This window comes from Vigna radiata, chromosome 5, assembly GCF_000741045.1.
Source record: "Vigna radiata var. radiata cultivar VC1973A chromosome 5, Vradiata_ver6, whole genome shotgun sequence".
Lineage (NCBI taxonomy): Eukaryota > Viridiplantae > Streptophyta > Magnoliopsida > Fabales > Fabaceae > Vigna > Vigna radiata.
In genome coordinates, this window is record NC_028355.1 from 17088774 (window position 1) to 17106491 (window position 17718).

The 17718-nt window shown below is 28.6% G+C and overlaps 1 protein-coding gene across 1 annotated transcript; it reads right to left on the reverse strand.

Annotated features, from left to right (window-relative positions):
• Positions 1 to 8902: 8902 nt before the first annotated feature.
• Positions 8903 to 12434, reverse strand: LOC106761281 (indole-3-pyruvate monooxygenase YUCCA6). The gene is made up of 4 exons (XM_014644816.2): positions 11251 to 12434; positions 10398 to 10646; positions 9897 to 10019; positions 8903 to 9807 (listed from the first exon to the last, which is right to left on the reverse strand). Exons 1-4 carry the CDS (start codon positions 11935 to 11937, stop codon positions 9583 to 9585), a joined length of 1284 nt encoding a protein of 427 aa, XP_014500302.1. The 5' UTR covers positions 11938 to 12434; the 3' UTR covers positions 8903 to 9582.
• Positions 12435 to 17718: the final 5284 nt, after the last annotated feature.

A 17718-nucleotide genomic window follows, 5' to 3' on the forward strand; every position in this document is an offset into this window, starting at 1 on the left:
TAATTTTAATTTTAGTATTTTCAGTTTCTTCAGTTTTTTAATTTATTTTTCATTTCTTTTGGAAGCGAAAGAAAGAGTAATGATTGAAAAGAGAGAAAAAAATGATAGAATGGAATGGAAGTGCATGTCATGAATGGTTGTTGCATCTTGCAATAGAGTCAGAGATGGTACGAAAAGCATTAATACTTTTTTCTTTAACGTCTCTTGAGATCTTGTTAGATTGATATGCAACAGCCTCACAGATTGTACTTAAAGGAAAATAATAATAATAATAATGATAATAATAATAATTGTACGATAGGGACTGGATGTTGTATGAAAATATTGAGCGATGATTAAGGTTTTTCTAATCACAGGTTCATGATAAAAACTAGGTAGGAGGTAGTTGGTGACATTTATTAAATATTTACTTCAATTCTCATTATCTCTTTTTATTTCTACTATTTGAACGATGTACTGACTTGAGTGTCAGAAATTTTTAACAAGTATTCGATGGGACGTGTTTGTTGAAGAGCCGAGACTCTGACACTCTTTCTATCTCTACTATTTGAACGATGTACTGACTTGAGTGTGAGAGAATTTTTAACAAGTACTCGATGAGACTTGTTTGTTGAAGAGCCGAGACTCTGACACTCTTTCTATCTCTACTATTTGAATGATGTCCTGACTTGAGTGTCAGAGAATTTTTAACAAGTACTCAATGGGACATGTTTGTTGAAGAGCCGAGAGTCAAATCAGAGAAAGATTGAAAGTATAACGTGATATTTAGAAAGTAAATTGTGTAGATGTAAAGTTGATTCGACCTATAACCGGAACAATAATAATAATAATAATAAAAGAAGAAAGAAAATAGCGTATAGATTGAATGTGTGAGTGGATGCAGCAATAGAAAGTTTATGATAATGATTAAGCAGAAGTAGTGTGTTGTACCATTTTCTTTTTGGAGTGTTTGTCCTTTTAGTATTGTTCCCTGTTTCGCTGATTTTACATTATCTTATCACTATTACATTCACATCATCGTAACTTTGCTTCCTCTACTGTCCTTCAATATCTCATTCATCGGACAATTTCTGAGCACAAAAACATAACTCCACCCAACAACGTCACATTTTACATTACTATTCTCCACTTTTTCATTTTTTATTATTCTTCACTTAAATTAATACTAATATATTCTAAACATGAATCCATTCCCATTCATATATTTCTTCCTACACGACTATTTCTCTTGTTTCTATTATCATTCTTCTTAATAAAATATATTTGTTTGAAATTTTGTTATCAAAACTTTTGATATCATATAATATTATTTTAATCTCAACTTGATTACTGAGATAAAGTTATTCTCACTTTATAAACTATTAAGTTAAATTTAAATGAATTAAATATATTTTTAGTCAAAAATTTAAAAGTAAAACTAAAATTTACTTTTTCCGCTAATAATTTACTATACTCTTTATTGTTACGGTGGGATCATAAAGTATAGAGAGATTTTACTTGTTAGTATAAGTTAGATGATATGTGGACTTTTGTTGCTCTTTAAGATGCTTTTGAATTAATAGGTTTCATGTTATGTCAATTTGAACTTGTTCGATCTATTTAATTGCGACCTTATAAGCATTCTCATGTCTAATTGTTACTTTTGTTTTTGTATTCTTTGTTTATTAACTCGATCAGTCTAGTTGGTTCTTTGCTCTTAGTTTTGGTGTAACAACTATATTTCGATTTATCTTTTTTTTTCTAAGGATTTCATAAAGATAACATCATTGAATTAAATGATTATATTTATTTATTTTTTAAATTTGAGAACTAAAATAGTTTCTATATGTGTGGTGGAAGTTTACAATTTTTCAAACTCCATCCAATTACTTGCAAAGACAAGAATAAATATATAATAAATGTGAATTATCTATCTTCTTATTTCAAGCCTGTATTTATAGTGTTTGAAGTGAGAATCAGATTAATAAAAACTTAATTTCACTTTACCTCCAAATTTAAAAATTGAAAATATATTTAAATTAATTAAATCTAACTAATATAATAACACATATATCATTTAAGAGCAAACGTCACTTAAAATATATTAGGTTTAAATTCAAACTTCATCTTATAAAGTTAGGAATATTTTAGTGATTTAAGTTGTTGTGATGTGTTTATCTTTAGCATAAATAGTTTAGAAAAGATCCATAGTCGAAAACGACGAGTTACAAACTATTAATAAGAGAGTAAATTATGAACATGCATTTGTTTCCTCTTCCATTTTTTTCTCTTTTCACTTTCCTTTCGTTTTCAACATTTCCGTAACTTTTGCCTATTCTCCTCATAATCTTCTAAACAACTTCTCTATTCCAATGCATCTTTTTTTCTTCTTCACTTTCATAATATTAAAACATTACTATTCTATAATTTTTTTTATATTATATTTCAAATAATATTTTAAATATAATTTCATTATGATAAAGACACTTTCCTTTTTTCTTTCTTATATTATGAAAGGGAAAGAAAATATTTCTTAAAATAAAGTCTTTTTGGACGTTTATCCCTTACATTATAGTTCGGAGTTCACATTTAGTCCACAATTTTACGTAAATATAAACTGTTCCGGTAGATATTTTTGGGGACCGAGACACTAACCTGGATGACGCGGCTTTATCTCTTTCTGGTGCTGGGATGGACTGGATCGCTTGCTTTCCTTGAGTCTTGACCACTCGCTCTCCTTCAGCTTTGACCGTTGGGTGGACTTTGATCTTTGACCGGAGGGGGGAGGTACCTGCAATGGCACTCCGACGCTCAAGTTAGGAGCGGTTTTGGGAATTGTGTATCACAATTGTATGTTTGAGTTCTGCTCAAACGTAAGTAGAGTGAAGTTGAGTGTGAGTTGGAAGTACCTGGCTTGTGGCCCTGACTCTCTATTTATAATTTGTCTCATAGACCTTGAACTGATATAAGCCCAACAGAATAAAATATAANCAGAATATAATATAAACAGACTTACCTGAAAATCTGGTTAGTTGCTAAATATCTTCTTGATTATCCTTTGATTATTTTATCTTCTGCTTATCAATATATTTAATAAGATATTCTTGATTATCCTTTGATTATTTTATATCTTTAATAAGATATTCTTGATTATCCTTTGATTATTTTATATCTTTAATAAGATATATCGTAACCGCTCGGCCCAGATATCATACTGTACATAAACCATCTTGATGAGAATATCTATATTTGTGCGTACAAGATTTTATCAGCATTAATTGTCGGCTTTTATTGAATTGTTAACTGTTTTTCCTAATAAATTATTTTATTTTGTTTATTATGTTAAAAAAATGCTATCAAATTTACTTTTAAGATATAATCTAAATCAAATTTCTAAACAAAAACAAATCAGAAGATATTAGGATAAAATTAAAGAAAACTATTCAATATTAAAACCAAAAAATAATAATTTATTAAGAGCAAAAATTATATATTATATATATATATTTGTTTTTCTTTGTAGTTATTTAAATTAATTTTGAAAAGAAAAATATTTATTTCATATTAAGATTATTTGAACTAATAATTTGAGGTAGTCAATTTAGTGGGTTAAGTGATGAGTATGAGTTGTCCCTGTATTGTAGGCAAGTGACATGGGTTGGCATGCGAAAGCCACCTTTGTGGCATCTCTATTTTCATTCATTTTTTTATTAAGTACATTAAACCATGTTCTGTTCATTTTAGTAATTAACACCCTCTTTAATTATCACAAACAAAAATATTTATATATAAAATTCTAATAATAAATTAATATTTTAAACGGATATTATAGATAATAAGTAAATCATAAATTAATATTAACTTGTAAAAGGTTGAGTACATATGAACTTCTTAAAAATAAAATGGGATGCAAATATTATTGGAAGTTCTACATCATCGACTAAAAATAAGATTAATTTATAATATATAAGTGAGATACAAATCTTATCTTACAAGTTAGTTTTGTAAAATTGAGTTAGACTTAAACTCATTTCTAATTTAATCTCAGAATCATGATTTTTCATATATATATATATATATATATATATATATATATATCAAACAAGATAAGATTTTTTTTTTCCATAAATAACTTGCATATCCCATAAATACCTTCCCCTAACATTTAATATCTCCTCTTCTGTCTTTAATTATTAATGCAATTTATAAGAATTAGGTGCTTCTTTTGTTCAAATCTAAATAACTCAAAATCATGTTTAGCAAAAATTTGTCTACAAACAATCCATATAATATTCGCTTAGATTTTTCGATTTATGCTCTAAATTACTATAACATGTGAAAAGGGCATGTGGAGACATGTTTTTTTTTTTTTATCAAATTAGTTTCAATAAAATTATTTTAAGAAGTTTAATATTCATTTGAATAAAGTCAAGTAAGAATATTTAATTTAATTTTATTTGAAAGGTGTTAATTTAAAATGATTTACTCTTTTGGTATCATATTTTCTTCAATTTTACCTTTTAATAAATATTTATTTTTAAAAATTAAAATAATCACCTTATTAATTTTACTTGGTGTCGGTTTTTTAAAATTTAATTATTTATAAAAAAATACTTATAAAATGAAATTTAAAAAAAAAACTTAAAAAATTGTAAAAATATTTATATTTATTCTTATAGTTATAATTTCATTAATTTGTATTATGATAAGAACGCGTGTTTTCTAACTTATAATGTAGAATTTGGATAAAGGGGAATTAAGAAAAACTAATTTTATTTACTTCATTTGCAATTAGTTCTATCCAATACATTGAAATATTTATTTTATAAAATATATATTTCTGGCACAAGTGGAATTTGGCCAAACAAAAACTGAGAAGGAAAAAGTTACTAACTTTGTAAGAAATGAAAATTGGGGGTTTGAAAAGAAAGTGAGTGACCTAATTTTTGAAATAAAAAAAAATAATAATAATGTTTAAGATTATATTTGGAAGTTGAATAAGAGGTGATTTTCCTTGACAAACATTCGAAGAAAATCCAATCATTTGATCGAACCCTAATGATAGATTTGGACTATTGATAGATGACCTTTTCGTTGACCAATAATTATATTGCTTACTCTCTCTCATTTGATGTTGACTCTTTCCAATCTCCATTCTTTTTCTCTTCAATTCAATTTTAAACAACAATAAAGTGCTTATTTGTTTCAAACTCCATTTTTCTTTAATTAAGAGTTTTTCCTTCGTTTTAAATTAATTAAAAGAAGCAAATCAAAAAAAGAAGAAAAGCTATATATATACATCATACCTTCCATGTGCTCTTGTATTACACCCTATAAATAATAATGAAAACATCAAATATGAGATACTTTTTCAAACAATTTAGTTTCCACAAATTTATAATTATGTATTTTATTGTCCTTTAAAATCTCACCCAATTTAGAGGAACAAATAGAAATAGAAGATGAGATTTTTTTTTATAATGTATCCATTTTCCATATTTTCCTACCAAAACATTAAGTTAGATGAGGAAATATTAGACAACAAAAACCCTTCCTCTCATTTTTTTTTTCTAATAAAGGAAAATATTTTAAAATATTAGAAACGATAGTTTTTATGATCTCTTAGACATAAACCTAATTTATAATATATTTAGTGAAAAAAGAGAATTTGTTTTGGTAAAAAAGAGAAAATAAAAGGAAATTATAGTTAATGTTTGCTAAGATTAAAGAAGTGGGAAAAGAATATAATAAAATGGTCCATATGTAGAGCAAAATCCGGTTTAAGAGGTATTAGTATGAATAATTTTTTGCGTTTTGGACCACACATTATTAAGCACTTTTAAACCTTGAAAAACCACTATGGTCCTCAATCCTTATTAAATTGATAAAACTACCATGTGCACCATGTGTGTGTACATTTTTATACACCTTAGTTGGACCATTAAAAGAATTTATATATTAAACTTAAGTTTGTCAATTTTTTTATAGGAAAATTAATTAACAACATAGTTAAATATTTCACACCAACAACAGTGATACTCATAATACATTATAATTTAGTATTTAATTAAAATTAATTTATACTCACAAATATGATTTAATCAATTTATAAATATTTTATATTACATTTTTTTAAAGTTTATTATGTCAATCAAATTCTTAAAAAAATATTCTTCAATTTCTTTTTCTTAATGTAACTAATCACATTTTCCATTTTTTTCTTTCTCATTTTCGATCCTCGTCAACCACGAAGAATGTATTTATGTTTAAAGTATATATGGAGAAAAAAAAATTAAGAAATACTTCATCAATCAATCATTTCACTTATCCATTATAATTATCATTAATTAAAGCCACCATTATAAAATTGAGAAAAAAAATGTTAGAAATTATATGCATTTGTTTTTCTACCATATGGTAAGATATTGTCTGCTTTAGGTCAAATCCTCACGAATTTTTTTTTGACACCACTTCAAAAGATCTTTTACCATTAAAGGTATTTATGTGTATATAAACATGACCAATTCTTCTTTTACTTTGTTTGCACTTCAACATATAAAAGTATATATTACATATTATTTATGATAGTTTAATTTAATAAATAAGTTTAGCATAGGAAAGAAAGGAGTGATGCATTGTGATGTTACTTGGTAGCTAAGTTGAAAGACGAAAGGGTAAGGTACGTATAAATTCTGCAACTCCTGTGTACCAATTGTTGATTTTGTTTTTGGGAATTAATTAATAATTAATTTGGTTTGTTTGTTTGTGAAATGGTAGTTTGATATAGGAAGGCAGAGTATGTGATTGGGTAAGCATCGGAGTCATTAATTAAATATAATTATAAGATTAAATTAAAGGATTGGAATATGTGGTGTGAAGAATGATAAGGGGGAGTGTAAGAAATGATAAGAGGGTGGGGAATGAGAAGAATTTAAAGATGGGCCCAATCCATGATTTTTTTAGGCAACATGTCAATTGGTATTTGGTAACCTCTCTTTTTTCTAATTTTTATTTCTTTTTTTGGTTGTGTTTGTTTTTATTAAACATAAATATGCATTGTATGTCTTCCATGTCTGCATCTGTCACACATTTATACCTTCAAACATTAAAATCCACAACTTCACACCCATATCTAATACATCACACAACTCTATGCATTGTCAAATTCTCGGACATTCTTCTTCTACATTATTAGTACACATCATCATTATTCTCTCTTTTTCTCTCACATATATATACACACTAAACTATATATATATATATATATTGTATGCGTGTACCATTGCTCACTTCACAGTTGTTGCATGCATGCACCACTGCATGAATCACTCATCAGCAAAAGTTACCTGCATATTTCATGTGTACATTGATTGTGTTTTCTGAATAATATTTATTAAAATTTAATTTTGTGATAAGAATTTCTTTTTATAAATATTACCAAAATATTACTAGTGCTATATATTCACTCAATATGTCATGACTTGTGAATAAGTCATTATTTAACTATTTTTCCTGAATTTTAAATGATTATATTTTAAAAAGGGATATATATGTTAGCTTCTATCCCTATAACTATTAATCATGTTTTTACCCAGTCGTAATTAAATGCTCCCACTTGAATTATTGACTTATGTTTAAGACCTTCCATGCATGCATGAAAATTTCCTTTATTTTGGTTATCTTTTTCATGTTTGTCAAGGATATTAACTGTGGAAGATATTTTTTTTATTGCAAAACTGAATCAGATTCCTGAAATCAGCGTTTGTTCACTTCATGGTCATTAACTCGGATCACTCGTAACATAAAAGAAAAAGAAAATACGTTGAAAAACTTTATTTTTCGGTCATGACAACTCTAGATAATAGTAATTAAATTATCAAATTAAGTTATTTAATTAAAATATAAATTCAATTCTTAAATAAAAAAGTTAATAAAACTGATTAGTCATTTAACCTATGAAAAAGGGTGTTTAAATGAGTTCAAAAAACACATATAAATCTTTGTTTTTTGTAAAAAATTAAATATATAAAAAAAGTAGAAGTTGTTTTATTCCTTTTAGGATGAATTATGAGTGATGTGGCTCCCTCCTCATAAGAGTAACAACATTATATGATATGACTGGTCTTTTTTTTTTCTGACGAAGGGGTCATGTTGAGATGAGAAGTGTTGTGCTAAATTTGGAGTAAAATGAGAGATATGTTGTATATAATTAACGAGAGGTTGTTTAGAAGAATGAAAATGGGCATATTATTATCTATCAATCACTCAGTCTTGAAAGGAATAATAAACAAACACAATCATCCATTTCCACTCTAACCTCCCAGAATTGACACTTTGACACTGCAATGACGTTGACCCTCCATACCCTGTTACACTTTTTTCTTTTTCAGGATCCATAAATACTTTTAGTTTTCCCTTTTTCTTATTATCATTACAACAATCACTCAGATCATATCAAATCAACGTGACTGCCTATAGTTTTATCTACTCAACTTGCATATAACAGGTAGGGTTGTGTCACACTCTAGTACACTGCACATTTTCTGACAAACCATATGAAAATCAAACAAACCCCTTTTACAAGGACTAAAATAAAGTCATATACTCTTTGAAATCTATGATCGATCATATTGTAAAAGGGTGGATGCGAAAAGCCAGCACCACATATGGCTTGTTGCGTTGAGTTCTCGTGGCTTGAATTGTCATGGGAGAGTCAATTTAATGAAGTTGGTGAGTTGGTAATAAATGTGATAACAAATTCTACAGCAATTCCCTGAAATTAATTGTTTCTGGCTGTTTCCAAACGCACATTCTCAAGCTTCTGCTCAAAAGCGAGAGTGGTCCTGATTCCTACTTGGAATGAAATCATTTCGACAATGAAATTGCATGGAAGTGGTAATCAAAATGGTACACAATCTAGCACTTCATCCCAAGCTAAAACTTTTTTTCCCCTCTCGTTTCATTAGCTTTTGCTCTTTTTCTTCTTCCAACTTTACTTACAAAATACAGAAACATAACCAACCCAAGCCAAACTTTTTAAGCCTTCAGAGACAAAACCAAAAACAACACTCTATTTTCCTAAGAAAAAGGGAAAGAAAAAACAAGAGGGAGTATAGGTTAAACTGAAATCTCAGCTTTTTCAACCATTTCCTTTTACTCTGTTTTTCTCTCTTGTAAGTCAAACCTACTCAAGGAAAAAATAAAAATAAAAATGCAATGTACAAAACGTACATAGAAGAACCCAAGGACCTAATCTAGGTCCCCCCCAAAGAAAAATCCACCCTCTTTCTTTCTTCGAATTCAATTCAACATCTTATTCTCTCAACTCCAAACGATTCCATCAAAATTAGGCTCAAGGGCATCAAAGTAAAATCCCAAATTTTCCATTTTGCCTACTTTCACCCATGCGTGGGATATTTGAGGAGGAACATAATTTTGGAATTAGAATTGAACACATATGATAGCGTAATACCACCAAAATCCTCCGTTCCCATTCAAATACCAACTTCAATCTCTTCCTCAATAAATGTCTTCTCATTTTTGCCATGAAGCTCTTCCCTTGTAATTTGTGTTTGCACTTAGCCAAAACCAAACCAGTGGCCACTATGAATTTGGTTGCGGCAAGTGTGAGCGCGCAAAAGCTGTTCGATGATTTGCCTCAGCTTCAAAACACCGTTCAATGTCTTGAGCTATTCTCTTTGCATCCATGGATGCACCCAGTAGTCCCTTTTTGGTAAAACCCACAGCATACAGACCATTTTTACCTTTCCACCCATTCGGAAATGGCGTCACAGGGTACCCATCTTCCTTGGAGAACATATCTTCTTCCTACACAATTTAATTGCATTATTTTAGAAAAAAAAAAACATGTTGTATTTAATACAAGAAGAAGAACGGGTAAGTGTCATGTGTCACACCTTAAGCCAATAGGGCACATTGCTTTTGTAACCAGTCGCCAATATGATTGCATCATAATTCTCTGTCCTTCCATCCACAAATTCCACTGTGTGACGTTTAAGTCGCTTAATCCCTGGACGCACCTACACCAATTTTCAGTTCCACATTCAGATTTCAAACCAAGAAAATAATTAACCCCACCCAACGCGATCAGAACAATCATTAGCGATTTGAGATTTTGTTATTAGTGATTAGTGATTAGTGAACGCATTTTGTCGAGTAGCTTTCGGATATTATTCATTAAACAACCCAAAAAATATACTCTAAAACCTTGTGCTTTCCGCGCACGATTTCATTGGAAACGTACAATGATTATGCAAAACCAAAATCTAAAGATGGGGTGGTGGATGAAAAAGCAAAAAAGATGTATGGTAAGTAAGTAAATAAGATGTTTGTTGCGGTGTGAGGAGGATTGAGATTAAAATGGAAAGTTGAAATTGATTTGATAAAAAGGGAAGTACCTTAATGTCTCCACCTTTAATCTTGGCAAGGGTACCCACATCTAGCACAGGGGTCTTTCCTGACATGTTTTTGAGTTCGAGGGGACCCAAACACGGTCGATCCAATCCCAATTCAGAAGTGTCACCCAGCATAAGCCATGACACCATTAGCAAGAATCGATCGACAAGTCGCATGGGTAACCATTTCAGCAACCACATGGACAACCCGAAAGTTGATTTTCCCAGCATCTCTCGTGGTAGGACGTGTACCTTAACCAAACCAATTTTTCATCTTAGTCACCACAGTAACAAAATCAATAATGTCACCACGCCTTTCGGCTATTTGTTTTTCTTTTCGGAAAGCAGTTGCATATATACAAATACGAAAAATCACTCATCACACTCACACCTATGCTGCGCATGCTTAATTAAATAATTATAAAACCAGGAAAGTGCAAGATTGAGTTTTAACTTTTAATCAAGACTTGTGTTCATCAAAAGAATACTGTTTGTTTTTAGCAATCCATTGGAACTTGAAGCCGGCTGATGCAAAGTTTGTAATTTGTGTATGTGTGAGGAGAGCAAGAAAACCCAAATTTCGCTCGCATTATATTTTATGGAATTTTTGCATGAGAAAAGGAAAAGAAATTAAAAAACCCCATCTAAGGTTTTGCAAGCGAAACATGACAAAAGTCGCAACACAACAACACGAGATTTAAAAAGCGGAAATCAGAAAAGTTAGCGTCTTGTTGCGGAGGAAAGTTTCTGATATTAAATCAGAAATTAATTCCAAGTAAGAAGGGACATGAACTTTGGGAAAGAAAAAGCTTGTACATTTTTTATTTTTAGAGGGAAAAAGATTCGGAGTTCTTACTGTGTCTCTGACGACAAGTGAAGGAGTAGCATTATGGTTGCAAAGATCCAAGCAAACCTCCATGCCAGAATTTCCACACCCAACCACCAAAACCCTTTTCTCTCTGAACTCTTCTCCACTCTTATACAAACTCGTGTGTCTTATGGGCGCACCAAACTCTTCTACCCCTTCGATATCCGGCACCACCGCCTCGGCATTCTCGCCGGTTGCCACGATCAGCCACCGGCACAAGTACTCCGTGGTGTTCTCCGACTTGTCGACGGTCTTCACCCGCCACAGCGCGAGTTTGGCGTCAAACTCTGCATGCTTCACCGTCTCATTGAAGGTTGGCTTAATCTTGAAGGTTTGCGCGTAAGTTTCCAAGTACTCGACGAACTGCTGCTTGGAAGGGTATGTGGGGAAGTGAGAAGGGAAGGGCATGAAGGGAAGCTCGCAGAATTGCTTTGGTAGGTGAAGGCGCAGGCGATCATAAGTCTTGAGCTGCCACAGAGAAGCTATGCAATTGGATCTTTCTAGAATCACGCTTTCGATGTTTTTCTCTCTCAGACACGCTGCTGCTGCAAGCCCCGATGGCCCAGCTCCTACTATCACAGGCCCTTCAACCCACACCGTTGAAGAAGACGATGCCTTGTTGAACAAAGGGTCATGCGCTTGCTTTCCCTCTATTTCTCTTATGCAATAGTCCATCAAGAATGCAATGAACAACCAACCAAACAACAAAACAACAATTCACTTCTATACCAGTATCTCACTCTCTGTACTGAACTTTCAGACTCAGAAAATGAAAACTCTATCTGTAATAACTCAGTTTTTCCAAGAATCAGTCTTTCTGACCCCAGAGTCAGGTGAACTTTGAAACACAAAGAAATGGCTAACAACAAACCTCTCTCTCTCTCTCTCTCTCTCTCTCTCTCTCTCTCTCTCTCTCTCTAACTCTTTCTAGTCTTGGCTTGAAGAAGAATTAGGGTGAGTGGAGTGGTAATTTTTTGGAGGCTTATGTAAAGCAGGATTACACTGTGAAAAAAAAAAAAAAAATTCCCGTGAAAATTGGATGGATTAAGAGGATGTTATCCAGTAGCAAGAATTATAATTTCTTCTCCCACTAAGTGTGTTATATGGTTGAATATGGAAGAGAGTTAAGCGGGAGGATGAGCACCAACTACGGGGCTATATCAGCATTCATCACAGAGAGAGACTGAGAAGGATGGAGATATATATAACATATATATATATATATATATATATATATATATATATATATATATATATATNTATGTATATATACATATATATATATATATATTCCTATTGCATGATAGAAGGAATTTATATGGACGAAATCCAAGTGGTAAAAACAGAAGCAAAGATGGTAGGGACAATTTTTATATAATAGTTAAGTGTGTGTGTGTGTGTTGTTATTGAATTTAAGTAAATAAATGCACATAGTTTTGGTGGCAAATTAAAGTTGGAAATGGAAGGGAAATTTACAGATTTAACCTCGCATCATGAAGAAGTACGTCACTGTGTTCGTCAATATTGATTAGGGAAGATTTTGATTAACAGTGAGTGGATTGAAGAGAATGATTATTCGTTGTAAATTGGTTAGCATGAATCTAAGGGTTTGTTTTAAACAGAGAAAAATCTAGAAATAATAAGTTCAGGAATGTGGACTGACTCAGCTTCACCTGGGTCGTTCGTAGATTCTATCCTCTATGTAACCACGCACTATATTTTCTCTCTTTTTTTTTTTTTTTTCTCACTCCTGTTATATATAACAGATTAAAAATTTATACTGTTAAATCATTTTACCATTTTTTATATAACAACTTAATTCATTTTTATTATTTCTAATTATAAAATCCTTTTTAAACAACAATAAAAACCCATTAGATTTCGGATTCTTTTAACTTCTTATAGTTTGTTTTCATATATTATTCAACCAGTCATCATCCTGTAGTTATAGAGCTTTTAATTCCTGCAATTACAGAATTTTTAATTTCTTCCTTTTGTTAATCAGACTCTATTTAGTCCAATTTATTAATTATTTATATTTCATTTTTTTATGTTTATTTATATTTTAAAATCTTATACATTAGCATTTGATGTTTTTTTATATTTTTTATGTTTGGAAATGTATAAATGTGATCAATTGAATCAAAAGGATCGACAAGGTTAAAAGTCTATTCAAAATAAGCTAATATTTAAAAAATATAAAAAATAAAGTTAGAATATTCGTTATTTGTTATAACGACTTAAAAAATATCTATAAAAATTTGTTTATCATTTTATTTCATATATATATATATATATATATATGCATGTATGTATATGTTTAAATAATATATGTTATCGTATATTATTGAATCTTAAGCATAAATATTATTTTATATTTGATTTTTATCTGTATTTTGAATGTTAAAAACTTATAGATACTATTTTTATCGGTGCGCCTAGTGAACCTTGCAGTAGTATTTTACTGTTTAAGAATCATTCCAATTAATATTTTGAATTTTGTGTATTGATTTAATAGAAAATAAGAAATAAAATGAATAAAAATATAAAAGACTCTTTTACTTTCTACATTGTTTTATTCTTTAACCAAACAAATGAAAATAATTTTCTTTCCCCCATTCTCTCTAAAAGCTCCATTGAAAGAAGGTGTGAGCCAGTTTAATCTACTTAAATTTTTCACAATCTTTCCATGACTTGAACAGGAAAATCACTCATTTTGTTATCTCTTCAAATATAAAAGATATATAATCCTGACTAATTTTATCTCTTTTTAATAAATTATTTATAAAATATATTTTAAGAGAAATTTTATTTCCAATGACAAATTTTGGAACGAGTATTTTTAACGAAAATAGTAAATTATATAATACTAAAGTAAATGGTTTTAACATTTAAGGTACATTTAATATTCTTTAACTAAGTAATATATCTCCTTATTAATATAATATAAGTTGGATATTTAAAAAAAAAAAACATTAAGTGCATCACCAACATGATTTGCTTCAATATATAAATCTATTCTTTTATAAAATTTTGAATCTATCTTTTAAATTTAATTTAATCCTACAAAACCAAACTTTAAAATAAAATTTATATCCACTTATATATAATAAATTCTTCTAAAACATAAATCACCATGCATGTTATTTATATTCAGCATACATTACTCAGAATTAAGTAGGTTTTACACATAAAATATCTATATTATAAAACGATTAAAAGACTCAACAGAAACACAATTTAGTCAAATAATTGGAATCAAGAAATTTAATGATGTTTTCTCTTGTTTTGAAATGATAATTTTTAAAAATGTTTTGATTTTTATATATAAAATAAAAAAATAAAAAAAGTGTGTAAAAATATAATAAATATAAAAAAAGAGGAGCTTAATATAAATAGGGCAGTGGAAGCATTAATGGCATAATTTTGTTGAGAGTAGAGAGTAGGTGAGACAGGGATAGGGCCTCTTCTCCGTAGTCCTTTGAGGTTGACAATTCTCACCCAAAATATTCTCACACTTTAATCTTCATTTCAGCTTTCCAATTAATTACTTCTGCCATTTTTTTAGGGTAGGCCAATTATGTCTTCTATTAATCAATCAATCCTTCACTTCTTCACAATTTCTTAGATCTTCCTTTTTTGGAAAAAACTATCATTTCTGGCTATCTCTACCTCAACTTTATAATCCATTCCAACTAACATTTCTTTTTACAGATTTAACTGCTGTAATTAAGATAAATAATATATATTCACAAAAAGAGAGTTCTCGTTTTAAAATTTTCGATTAAAAATATAATTATCTATATTTCTATATCATTAGCTTATCACTAGATTCTCCACGTTCAAAATTTTTAAGTCATTTTAAGTTTTATATTCAATTCAATTCATACGAGATAATTAACTAATTATTGACATTATTTTTAATCTTGTATCATATGAAACAAGAGTGAAGAGTTGAAGAAAAATGTTTTTTCTTTCTCTCGACATACTCATAATTAAAATTTCATGTCTTTTTCAAGGAAAATATCGATTAAAAAAACAAAATAATCTTACAATGTTTGATATGTTGATTCAACCATATGTGTGAAAAGCTTAAATAATATATAAAAATGTGAATTTTATATAATTTTTTTAGTCAATAAAATAAAATAGATTAATTTGTTGGAGTGTCGATTAATTAATAAGTTAATCGATTTGACATGATTGACGGATAAGAACAGTTAGACGATAAAAAAAAATCAGATTAACACTTAATTAATAATAACGAGAAATCAATTAACTAATATTTATTAAGTCATAATTAAACCGTAAAAAATAAAGTTCATAACAAAATATGTTGTTCACGTCTACATTATAACACTTAATATCTTTTTATTTGATAATTTACTTATTTTAGCGGCAAAATACATTCTACATGTATCATTCAAACGATTAAGAAATAAAACAAATAAAATAGAAGATAAAAATGATATAAAACAAATTATCTAAGAATTGAGAATCCTCTATTAACCGATATTAAAACAACTATCTTAAAGTTTTAGGATAAAAATAATATTAATTATGACCTATCAGTCATATTCACAACGTTTCTATCTGTCCTTCAGAAACTATAATACATGTGAAGGTGGTTGAATGTTTTTTTTAATAGCATGCAAAGGGTTTTTATAATTTGTTGGTTGTATTCCTATAGTTAAAATTAGAGTTGTATGCTATGCAACTCTATAATAAATGGATCCCTTTCATTCTTGCCAAATTAGTTTTTTTCTTTCTGAATTTGGGTTTGGTTTTATCATTTGTCTTTCTGGAATATGTTGATATGATGTTGAACCTTGTAATTAATTAACCTTTTCCAAATAAAAGAGAAAGTGGTGAATATTTCATAACGAAATTATTGGTACCCACCTATCAATTTTCTTAGAAATAATTGGAAGTATTACACTACATTTTCTGACAAATCACACTTTTAAGTAATGCTAACTTTAATTTTAGCATCTTTTTATCAGATATATACGAATACCTTACAGGGGTACCAACAAGTACACCTAGTTTCATTTCAACATTTTTAGATATTCATTTATTCTTATATAGGAATATTCTATTGTCACAATTAAGTAGCTATCAACGCTAATTCCCTCTTTTTACAAAGTAAAAAGTAAATAAATAAATCAAAATTTAATACTAAAAACTTATAATCCACCTAACTTAAAAAATAAAGGTTATGTTAGGTATAAATAAAACCTTTGAAATCTATCCTAATACCTCAAGTCCATCGAAAATTTATTAAAAAATAAATAAAAAAAAAATAAAATGTACATATTCAATCCATCAAATATATGTTAAGTCATAATCCAAGGCTTATTCAACTTTAGTAGCATAATTTGTCTTTTTTATTTTACACTTTATCTAGCTATTATATTTCATCATGTTCTAACAATTATTTGACACAATAAAATAAAAGATAAAAAATATATAAATGAGAATAATTGTCTAAACTCTCGTATGTCATTCATCTTTCTCCGATGTCATGTTTTTCAATCAAGCTCTTTTCAATGTTTTCTATTTGATTTTTGTTTTCGATTCTATTTGTTTTGATAGTTCTTCTTTTTATCTTTTTACAAGTTAATCTACCTATTATATCTTTTGATCTTATTAATATTTATCGATGTTCTCGACAAAAACTTTTATAAAAAAAATATTATTAATCAAGATTGCCAAAGAAAAAATTATCATTATTAATATTTTTACATTATTCATCATTTTTTATTATTTAAATAATTAATTTGTAATGATAATTATTTTTTATCCCAACACAAAAATGTATAAATATTTTCTTACAAATTGGTACAAAAACAGTAACAAGTACAATTGAAGATAAATGTGCAAAAATAATATAAGGATGTATGACTAGGAAACAAGTTTCCACCCATAACCAATAATCAAGATGAAGTGTGAAAAAATTGCATTATAAAGTATCATTGTATAAACTATTATGCATCACTGTATTCTGCTGCTAACCATATCAAAATGAAGTACTATCTCAACATTTTATATATATAAAAAAAAATAGCAACCACAAAATTTTAATAAAAAAAATATTGATGTTCACCTAAAAATAGTCTTACGATTAAAAAAAATATAAGAAATATCAACAAATAAATGGTTTTAATTATATGAACGAATAAATAATTTCAAGAATTTTAGTTAGAAAACAATTAACTTTTACCTTTCCATATCACGAATTCAATTCCGAAAAGGACGATAATATTTTTATATCAACAAGCTTTTACACTTATTTTAACACTATTTTTTTCTTTATAAATACTAAAGTTATAATGACTATTTTACGCTTAGAGTTGTGAAATATTGTTTTTTTGTGTCAAATAATTTTTCCCATAAAAAAATTTCTCACTATATTTCTCTATTTTTATTTTATTTCTGAAGTGATTTAGAAAATCT

Bases quoted from the DNA above. Each gene is read 5' to 3' on its own strand.
- LOC106761281 (XM_014644816.2), bottom strand. From the start codon at position 11,937: ATGGACTATTGCATAAGAGAAATAGAGGGAAAGCAAGCGCATGACCCT. The intron at 10,647-11,250 runs GTAAGAACTCCG...GGTTTGGTTAAG, and splicing joins CACTTGTCGTCAGAGACACA to GTACACGTCCTACCACGAGA. The intron at 9,808-9,896 runs GTGTGACACATG...TAAATTGTGTAG, and splicing joins ATGTGCCCTATTGGCTTAAG to GAAGAAGATATGTTCTCCAA.